At 53.3% G+C, this 10,448-nt stretch overlaps 1 protein-coding gene across 4 annotated transcripts in view; it reads right to left on the minus strand.

The window, feature by feature from the left end:
- Positions 1-8,281, minus strand: part of ESRP2 (epithelial splicing regulatory protein 2) — a 21,816-nt gene extending 13,535 nt beyond the window's left edge. For all 4 annotated transcript variants that reach the window (XM_029051947.2, XM_029051945.2, XM_029051946.2 and 1 more), the window contains exons 1-3: positions 8,167-8,281; positions 7,822-7,978; positions 7,068-7,196 (exon numbers count right to left, since the gene is read on the minus strand). In XM_029051947.2, the coding sequence (XP_028907780.1) occupies positions 7,068-7,196; positions 7,822-7,959 (267 nt within the window). In that variant the 5' untranslated portion in view covers positions 7,960-7,978; positions 8,167-8,281. The remainder of the gene's footprint in view (positions 1-7,067; positions 7,197-7,821; positions 7,979-8,166) is intronic.
- Positions 8,282-10,448: the final 2,167 nt, after the last annotated feature.

The raw sequence follows: 10,448 nt of genomic DNA on the forward strand, positions 1-10,448 counted from the left end.
GTTGAGGTCATACAACCCCCAGCCCCTGCTACAAGCCTTCTGCCAAACCTTCCAGATGTAGCTGGGGAGGGCCCGGACCTGCAGGAAACCCAGGGAGCCACTTGAGTCAATATGATACTGTGCGCAACAGGTCACAGGGTTTTCCCAAGCGGCCCGGAGGTGACCGGTGCCTAACTGAGTTAATCAGCACCTGACACCCGGAGGGTTTTCCCACCATAAAATTTAAACATGATTTTGAGAGGCTCAGATTGACTTTTGTGCCCTTTTGGGACCAACTGGGGCCTTGCTGTGCTGGAAGAGGGGTCCATTAGGGCAACTTAGCCCAATAGCTCAGGTGGACCAATCATTTGGGGCTGCAAAAAGGAGGGACAATCAGTTCTCTGTGGCAGAACCCTACAGGCCAAGGGCCCCAGTAGATAGCGTTTGCTGGGAATTGACCAGATGTCAGTCTCTGGACTTTATTCCCCAAGGCTCCTGCTTGGGAATGCCCACCCAGCACTCAGTCGACACCCAAACATCTGTATGCTCTCCGCTACATACCATACCCTCCCAATTCATCAGACCCCAGATGCCCACCCAGAGTAGGTCTAATCTCCTCAGTCTCTTCCTCTGCGACGGATGCCCAGCGGATAAAGCCAAGCCAGCCCCCAACCTGTCCTCATCCCCCATCATGGGTTATCAGGAATGTGTCCTCCCCTACACACACACACCAGCAACTCCCCCTCAGGTGAAGGACAAACCCTCCTAGGCAGTTTGATCTTTAGCCCCAAGCCTATTGATCGATAGCAGTGCCCAGGCTGCTGTTTATTCAGCACAGAGGGGCTCATGGGCTAGAGTGAAAGCCCAGGATTGGGGGCGGGCAGAAAAGGAAGGGAGGAAAGCAAGAGAGCCAAAGGGCTTGTGAGGACGCTGAGGCTTGACCTGAAGTTCAGCTCGGCTCCCTTTCCCTGAGCTGGAATCTCAACTGCATGACTAGACTCTCAGAAAAGAAGACTAACAGATGCTGCTTGGGAGTCAGGACTCCTGGCTCTGGGACCCAGCAGGACTCGAGTTCTGGGCCCACAACACTCAGTAGCCATATTAAGAGCCACAGAGGACTGGCAGGCAGATGGATCGGTTGGGGCCAGGTGTCAAGAATGTAGGTGGAGGAGTTGACTGCCCTCTCTGCCTAGCATAGGCCGGGAGGGGAAGCAGAGAATCGGGCTGGTTACTTCACACAGGAAGAACTGCCAATTCAGGAGCCATCACAGCAGGGACTCCCAAAATTTGCCTTCCTCCTCCAGCAGCGCAAGGGGGTTGGGAACCCTAGTCTGCACAAGAATCTGCATTCTGGTTGGGTTGAGCATTTATTTAGAGAGATCCCTGTAATGATGCGGGTAGAGTTCGATGATTATACTCAAGTTCTGTGAACTGTATGGCTGGATCTGTGAGTCTGCCCAGTCTCCCCCATTCAACTGTCAAAATTTCAAGGGCTAGGTCCCCATAGTGTTCCCTCAGGATGGGTTAAAACACACACACACACACACACACACACACACCAGGTACTCAATATGGACTGATGGCAAGGAGCAATGCCTTAGAGTCCCATGGCAAGGCTGCCAACAGAACTCAAGTGGTCTGAGATTCCCCCCGACCCCCCCACCCCACAGATGACTGTTGCCCAGCATGGAAATCAGAGGAGGTACTCTACTCTACTCTGGGCCAAGATACACTGGGGGAAAAGGAAATTGGGAAAGGGGACAGAGCTACCCAAACCACACACTGGTCTGCTTGGATAATGGTGAGGCTAGTGGAGAGTGCTGACACGGAGACGGAGTCAGACAGCCGTCCAGAGTAGAACCCAGGGCCCCATGAGCCAGCCTTTCTGCTCTGCCCTGACGAAACAGCCACTACTCCCCTCCCACTCACTTGCCTGGCTGTGCCCTGGACGGGCCTGGACACGCAGCCACCACCCCAGCCGCCAGGGTGTTGCCTCCCATGGCAGCACCTCAGTCCGCATGTGGAGGGTTTGTGGATGCGTTGGTGGGGAGAGCAAAGGGCCTGGAGAGGGGTGGGGGGCAGGACAGGGCTGCATGTGCTCAGCAAAGCTGAAGGGCGAAGCAGCCCCTCTGCCCACAACCCTGCTCTAGCAGTGTCCCAAATGGCAGGAGCTTATGAATGCCACCTCCTCCTACCCCACTGATCCAACTGGGGGATTTCTTCCCCAATCTCTCCATGCCCACCACATTACGCCCTGATGTTGCATCACTAAATGTCCTGGGCAGTCCTAAGAGCTCCTGGCTTGTGAGGGGGAAGGGAGAGCTGGGAGGCTTCTGTTTCCCTTAGGCAAAAGCAGCCCTTTCTCCATCCTCAGTCAGGGTTCCTTCCTGTCCCCTAAAGACCCTCAGTCAGGAGAATCCCTCCCCACTCCCCCCCAACCAAACCCTTACTAACTCCCAGAGACAGACTAGACGGTCAGGACCCAGGTGCTCACCCTTTCCCCCCTGCCACCTCCCTTTCCTCCAGCTGACTCCCATGCCCGCCACCTAAGGAAAGTGGCCAGAGAAACCACCGCAAGCTATGGGGAAAGGAGAAAGGAGGCCACTCTGAGAAAGATGGGAGGAATTTTCTGAGAAAACAGTAAAACTTGCCCCTCTGAGTGGTGTCGGGAGAGGCTTAGACTTGGACAGCATTTCCCATAATTTGGGGTGGTTTCCCTGGCTATTTTCCTCATCCGAGAGGGAGCAGAGTGAGGGTAGAGGGTGTGCTCAGGTGGAGAAATATACTGGGATCTTAAGTGACCATGACCCCCCAATAGGACCAGGAGCCTCCCCGGGATCCAGGACAGGATCCTCTTTTGGGAGAGACTTGTGACTATGGAAAGGCATGGGATTAGTGGAGCTTCCTACTTTCTACAGGGACCCCCCCCCAAATAGTTAGCCTTTAAGGTAGCAGATGCAAAGGCACACTCCTCCACACTCTGAGAGAGTCCTCTATCTCTGCTGAAATCAGACAGGGAAGCCATTCTGACTGCCAAGGAAAAATTAGTCAAGGGCAGCTCAAACCCCCTCGGGGAGCCTGAGGTAGAGGAGACACTAACCATCCCCATCTGCCACCATCTCCACCTGAGTTGTCTGGTCCCAACCCCTTTCCACTTGGCTGAATTCAGGCCAAAACCTCACACTGGCCAGTCTTTCCTCTACCCCAAGCGGCCCATCCAGGTCACCAGTCCTCAGAAGAAGCAGGGGCACAAGAAGAGCACAATGTTCAAATTACGCACCCACTAAGCGACTCGGAAGTCTTGGGGGAGTCAGCGAGCTTCTCAGCTTCCTCCAAACCCCTACAATGAGCTTCAAAGACACCTACCCCTGGCAGGGTCCTCCCAATCTTCCCACTGTCTCTGGACAGGGTGACCCATCTCCAGTGGGATCTTGGGGATTACTAGAGATTGGCTTGTGCAGAGGGAGAAGGCAAGGGGACCTAGACACCCAATCACTGAGTGAGGAGCTGATAGATGGAAAGATTCCATGGCAGAGAGGCTGGGAACTGGTCATGTGCAGCCAACTAGAGTACATTCAAGTTCACCCTAAGGAAATATTTCACTTGCCATCTTGGATCTCATTTAGCCTTCTAAGCCTTAGTTACAAGGCTAGCTGAAAGCAGTGGAGGGAGGGGGAAGAGAGAGAGGAGATGGCCTCAGGAAGGTTCAAATCTAAAGACCAGGAACAGTCCCCAGATCACCTGGGTAAACTGAGGTTTGGAGAACCTAAGCCATGCAACACAGGGACAGGGCCCAGAATAGAATCCAGGTGTTCTGACTCCCTGCCTAGGACTCACCCCTCTAGGCAGGAAGGGAATGGTTATCTCAGTTGGAGCCCTATTAGGGAGGGCCTCCAGGATAATAGTCATGTTGCATACTAAATTCATGATCCCTTCAAACTCACAGATTTGTAGGGTAATCATCACTATAGATCCCCTCCTCTCAGGCAAATTGGGGCAGAGGAGAAGCAAAGCCAGCCTGAATGGGGCAATAATAATGAGAAGCAGTGTGGCCTGGTTGATAGAGCATGGGCCCGGGAGTCAGAAGGACCTGGATTCTAATTCCAGCTCCGCCAACTGTCCACTGTGTGATCTTGGGCAAGTCACTTAACTTATTTGTGCCTCAATTACCTCATCTATACAATGGGGATTAAAACTTGGAGCCCCATGTGGGACACGGACTACATCCACTTGATTATCTTATATCTACACCAGCGCTTAGTACGGTGACTGGAACATAGTAAGTGCTTAAAAAATGATAGTTATAATGGTATTTATTATGCACTTACTATGTGCATAGCCAAACACTATGCTAAGTGCTCGGATAGAACAGGATAATCAGAAAGGACTCAGTCCCTGTCCCTCACAGGGCTCACAGTCTAAGAAGTAAGAACATCAGGTACCTTATTCCCATTGTACAGATGAGGAGACAAGTTCAGAAAGCCTGTGACCTTGTTTAAGGTCATAGAGCAGGCCACTGGTAGAGCTGAGATTCACTGTCCCCCATGCCCCTGTGCTCCAGGGGCAAGGCTCTCAAAGGTCATCTGGCTCATCCCTGCCTCCAAACAAGATGTCCAGACCACCAATCAGTATGTGTGTGGCAGGGGGAGGGAAGAAAGAGGGGGAGGGAGGCACACGCAGAAAATGTATGGGTTCACCTTGGGAAGATTTCACTCTTTTCTGCTCCGAGCTAAGTCATCCCTTACAGTCTTGCACCAACTAACTACCCCTCACCTCCAGTTCTGACCCTTACTCTGCCAGCCCTGATTATCAGTCTTCTTCCCTTAGGTGTGCCTGGGTGGGTTAGGGGCGTGGGTGGAAAATGGGAGCTCCCCTTCAGGAGACAATGGTAGGGACAAGGACATCTCAGTGCTGAACCCCCAGGCTCTCTCCTCTCAAAGCCAAGGGTGGGTACCACCACCCACTCCCCCCCAAGGAAGAGGGGGGAGGTCCCAGTTTGATATTCATGACAGTGGGCTCTGAGTGGGACAGGGACTGTGTCCAACCTGATTTGCTTTGTATCCACCCCAGAGCTTAGTACAGTGCCTGACACATAGTAAACGCTTAACAAATAACACAATTATTATATTCTAAAGATCAGGATTGGTCCACCACAATGACCTTATCCCATCCATCCACATCCGCCCAGACAGGCCATTGCTAGGGCTCCAGTTCTAACCACAGACCCCAAACATTATCAGCTCTTTCTGGACTGAACACATGGACCTGCCTGACAGATGTGCTGTTATATTACACTCTCCCAAGCACTTAGTACAGTGCTCTGCACACACTAAGAGCTCAATAAATACCACTGATTGATGGAGAGACATACAAGTATCCCACAAGCCCTTAGGTCAAGCGAAGGCCTAGCAGCCATTAGGCTCACACAGCCACAGATACTGGATCCACAGGAGCAGAGAGCCCAGCCCTGCAAAAGCTGCTTTCGACTGGCCTGTTTGGAATTCAGGCTCATAGCAAAACTTTCCCCCAGACCTAGTCCCCAACATTTCCCTCCCACCATTCTGCACCTGGCACCACACCCAGACTCCCAGGTAACATTACCTCAGACCACCAGAATCCCTTCTGCTAGTCATAATGTCACTTTCTATCAATATATTGACAACTCATAAACTTTTGGGTGTCACAGGAAAGCATGCTGTCCTGAAGGTAAACACTGCAAACCCTCCCCACCACCACCACACACATACACACACACACACTCACACACTCTCTCTCCCCACCCACCCAGCCAAGCAGTTACAGATGCCGCGGGAGCTGGGACAGGCCCAAACCTGTATGCCTGCAGGATCCCACAGCCACTCCTCCCCCTTCCCCCCCAACTCCCCCTCATCCCAACTTCCAGCTACAGGTACTTGGGAAATTGGGGTCATGCAGCAGTTAGACCCACTCTGGGGTGAAGAGGGAGGCTGAGTCCCTTCAGATCTCAATACTTCCCTCTTTCACCTAAAACACATATACACACACACACACACGCCCCACCCCCTGACAGTATTGATCACCTTTGGCCCTCGTTCTATAGCAAAAAAAAACAATTATTTGCTCAACTTCAACCCTAGGAAACTTTCACCACCTACCCCCAGCATCGGTGTCAACACCCACACCCTCCCTTCCAATCTCCCCCTCCAGAAGCATCTGTGTCACCCGAAGTTTAACGCAACAGGAACCAGTCCTACCGCCCCAGCGGGTTCTCCCTCGGGCCCGCCCTGCCATCATTTGGGGTGGGGGGAGGAGGTGGGCGAGGGGTTGGGGAGAAGGTTGGGTCTGGGAGGTGAATGAACATGGGGCAGAATGGAGCCAAGATCTGGCCACCAGCCCTCAACTCTCAGCCCCTCACTCACAACTATGCTTTTCCTCTCAAGTTATCTGAGTCAACAGGATCCAGAGAGGGCTTCCTTCCCTCCCCCAAGGACTGTCACTCAGGCTTTGGGAGGGGAAAATTGGGGCCTGGATCCCATAAGCAGATTCACCCAAGAACCCATTTGAGTCACCATGACATAGAGGAGCAGCGTGGCTCAGTGGAAAGAGCCCGGGCTTTGGAGTCAGAGGTCATGAGTTCGAATCCCAGCTCTGCCACTTGTCAGCTGTGTGACTGTGGGCAAGTCACTTAACTTCTCTGTGCCTCAGTTACCTCATCTGTAAAATGGGGATTAAGAGTGTGAGCCCCACGTGGGACATCCTGATTCCCCTGTGTCTACCCCAGTGCTTAGAACAGTGCTAGGGACATAGTAAGCGCTTAACAAATACAAACATTATTATTATTATTATGCTAAGCCTTCCTCCCCCAACCCTCCTCTCTAGAAAAGGAATGAAAAAGCCTGGATTAGTGCAATATCGCCTCTGCTCCCCCAGGAAGATGCTCAGCTGCCCATCTGCATCACATCCTTCCTCCCCCGGGGATGGGGCTGGGGAGGGGCCAGCTGTTTTTTTTCTAAGGTCAACAGTGGAATGAATTTGATTTAGCAGAGCAGAGCCCCCCCTCCCCCCCACACACCTTGGCCACACCTCCCATCCTTTTCTCAGCCCCTCACCTGCTGCAGTACTTTGTCCAGGGGTTCGGCATGGGCCAGTCCCTCGGCGCTCAGTCCACTCAGCTCCCTGACCGACTCGCTCAGCTCTGGGTTGTCTGCTCTCACCAGAGACTTGTGCAGGGTTCCCACCTGAGCCCAGGGTGGGCAGGGGGAGGGGAGGAAGAGAGAAGAGGGGACAGAGAAGAAGCAAGGGTCAGCTGGGGACTGGCTCCTGAGCATTTAACCCCCACACACTACCTGGGAGCACTCTGGGGCTAGGAGATTTGGGCGGGGGGGTGGGGGGGAAATCGGGGGCCCAGATGGAATGGGCCAGGGTGACCTCTGCACCATAAAACCCGGGGGTGGGAGGGTAGGAAGAAGGAGGGGAAAGGAGGTGGAATCCCAGGAAGCCCCCTCCTGCCTTGCCTTTAGCCTCAGAAAGGGCGCAATCACAGTTAAATAGATCATAGTCCGGATTAGGATGGGAAGCACCTTGAGGGCAGGGACCGCAATTCCTTGTCTTGGATACTGTACTGGAGAATCCATTCCCCACCCCCACCCCCCCAACACATGAACACACACACACACACACACAGTCTGCCAATCTGCCTCCCTCCTTTAAGGCTTCTGTAGGCCTCCGGGCCCTGGGGGCACTGAGTCCCCTTGAGCTAAACTGCATCACAGATAAGCACACATCACACCCAATCTGCGCCACAGTCTTACCCCCAGACACAATCACCCCCGGGGCTAGGGGGTGGAGGGCCGCCGTCCCTACCTTCTCGCCGTGCAGATCCACCACTTGCCACACCAAGAGAATTATCTCCCGCTCATCCGAGCCCAGTTTAGCCCCCTGCGCGCCAGCAGTTGCCCCAAACAGCAGCACCAGAGAGTCACTGTGCCGAGAGGCCGTCATGACCACACAGGGGAAAGGGCTACAATCGAGAGAACAGGTCACACAGAGCAACAGAGCAGGGGGCGGGGAGGGGAGGAGGAGGCCGGAGAGAGAACCAACAGGAAAAGAAAAAGTGCCCCTGGCCCAAGTGATCGGGGGGTGGGTGGGGGAACCCAGGAGTCCGGAGGGAGCGGGAGGGAGAGAGACCGAAGGGACAGGCAGCGCTACCTGTTGCGGAGCGGAGGCCTGGCTCCTTCCCGGGCCGAGTGGAGGCGGATCACCTCGCTCGGTCTTTTTCTCCCTCTGGCATCATGGCAGGGACCCAGCCCGCTTGGGCTTTGGCCGCCTCTCCCTCCCGCCCCCCACCCCCCGGACTTACCTGCCCCTGATTCATACCACGTGACTGGAGGCGGCTCCCCCAGGGGCCGGGCATTGGCTCCTTGGGAAAGGTGTAGGAGGAACCTGGGGAGTGGGGCGGGGAGGGGAGCGGGGCAGGGGGGAGGAGGAGAAGGAGGAGGAGGAGAGTCACCGCTCGGCTGAGCCGGCCCGATTGGTTTTGGGAGAGATCAGAGAGGAGGAAGAGGAGAAAGGGAAACACGCACGGACACAGACTCACACACCCAAACACACCCAAACACCGCCACCACCTCCACCCATCCTCCGGGCCTCTGCTCCTCCTCTACCTTCAGGCCGGCCCTCTCACTTTATTCTCTCCCTTGGGTTTCTCTCTCCTCGACATGTTTCCTTCTCCCCATACTCCCCTTTCTTTCTCCCTCTCCTCCCCTTCTGTCTCCCTTTCCCTTCCCCAAACCCTGCTCTCTCCCTTTAAAAAAACACACACACACACACACACACGTTCCCTGGCCTGGAGGCACAGCGAGACACAAAGAAAACCCTGAGGTTTCAAGGACTAAGTGTGGAAGGTATTTTGATGGGTATTTTGAGAGGTCCGTGAGATTGGAAGGGCCAATACAGATACAGGCTGCAGTGGATGGCCCCTGTCGTTTTAGGAAGAGTCACCCGTCCTGATTAGGTCTCTGAGGTGAGAACATCGGAGAGAGCAAAGAGGAGGAACAAGAAAAAGGACAAGGCCCAAAGGGGGTGTGGGGAATAAAACCAGAGATGGGCATGCACCATGGGTGGGGGATCTGGGAGTCCAATGGGCCCCAGAAGCATACACATATGGACAGAAGGAAGAATGAGGATTTGATCGAGGTCCAAGAGGGTGGACTGGGCTGTGGGAGGCCAGGGGTATACCTTGTCAGTTGGGAGCATGTCCTGCTCTCCTCTTCTCTCTCTCCCTTCTTTACCTCCCTCCCTTTCTCCACCCCTCTCCCCTTCCCTTCCATTTCCTGGTCTCTGCCGTTATTCCAGCCCCCACCTCTTCATCCGTCCCTGAGGACCCACCTGTTTCCCCACTCAGACTCCTGAAAGATGATTGTGTTTAATTGACGGCCTCCAGCCCCCCAACCCTACTCTCCCCTCTTCTGTCCCTTCAAAGGCTGCGAAGGGAAATCTCTGATGAACAGGGAGTAGGCCAGGCCCAGAGCTGACCTTTCCCGTGACTGAATTTTTCTTTTGAACTTTAGAGGGTGGGGGGATCAGCTAGGAGAGAAGACCGAGACCGAAGTCCTTCCCCCAGCAAGGAGTGAAATGTATGTGTTCTTTTGTATGTATGTATTTGTCTTTATGAGTATGTGCAACTACGTTTGTCTGAGCCCTGTATGGGACAGAAGCAGCACGGTTTAGTGGAAAGAGCACAGACTGGGAGTAAGAGGACCTGGATTCCAATACTGGCTCCACCATTTGTCTGCTGCATGACCTTGAGTAAGTCATTTCATTTCTCTATGCCTCAGTTTCCACATCTGTAAAACGGAATTAAAAACCTGTTCTCCCTCCATACCTTAGACTGTGAACTCCTAGTGGGATTGGGGCTGGGTCCGACCTGATCATCTAGTATCTACTCCAGCATTTGGCACATAGTAAATGCTTAACAAATTCCATAATTATTAGTGCATCAGATCTGATTGCACTGCATTTACACTGGTGTTTAGTACTGGTGTTTAGTACTGGTTTAGTACTGGTGTTTAGGGCCTAACACACACAGTCAACACTTAAATATTACTATTATTATTATTGTTATTATTGTTGTTGTTGTTATTAAAGCCCTTCATGAACTTTAATTTTGGGGCCTGTCTAGCTCCAGCCTGCAAGCCAGGTCCAGTCCCAAACTACTCTTGGTGAATGGATGTTACTCAAACAATCAGTCATATTTATTGAGCTCTTACTGTGTTCAGAGCACTGTACTAAGCTCTTGGGAAGCAGCATGGTCTAGTGGATAGAGCATGGGCCTGGGAGTCAGAAGGTCATGGGTTCTAATTCCGGTTCTGCCATTTGTCTGTTGTGTGGCCTTGGGTAAGTCACTTAATTTCTCTGTGCTTCAGTTACCTCATCTGTGAAAAATGGGGATTTAGAGTGTGAGCCCAATGTGGGACAGGAACTGTGTCCAA

Source organism: Ornithorhynchus anatinus, chromosome X1, assembly GCF_004115215.2.
Source record: "Ornithorhynchus anatinus isolate Pmale09 chromosome X1, mOrnAna1.pri.v4, whole genome shotgun sequence".
Lineage (NCBI taxonomy): Eukaryota > Metazoa > Chordata > Mammalia > Monotremata > Ornithorhynchidae > Ornithorhynchus > Ornithorhynchus anatinus.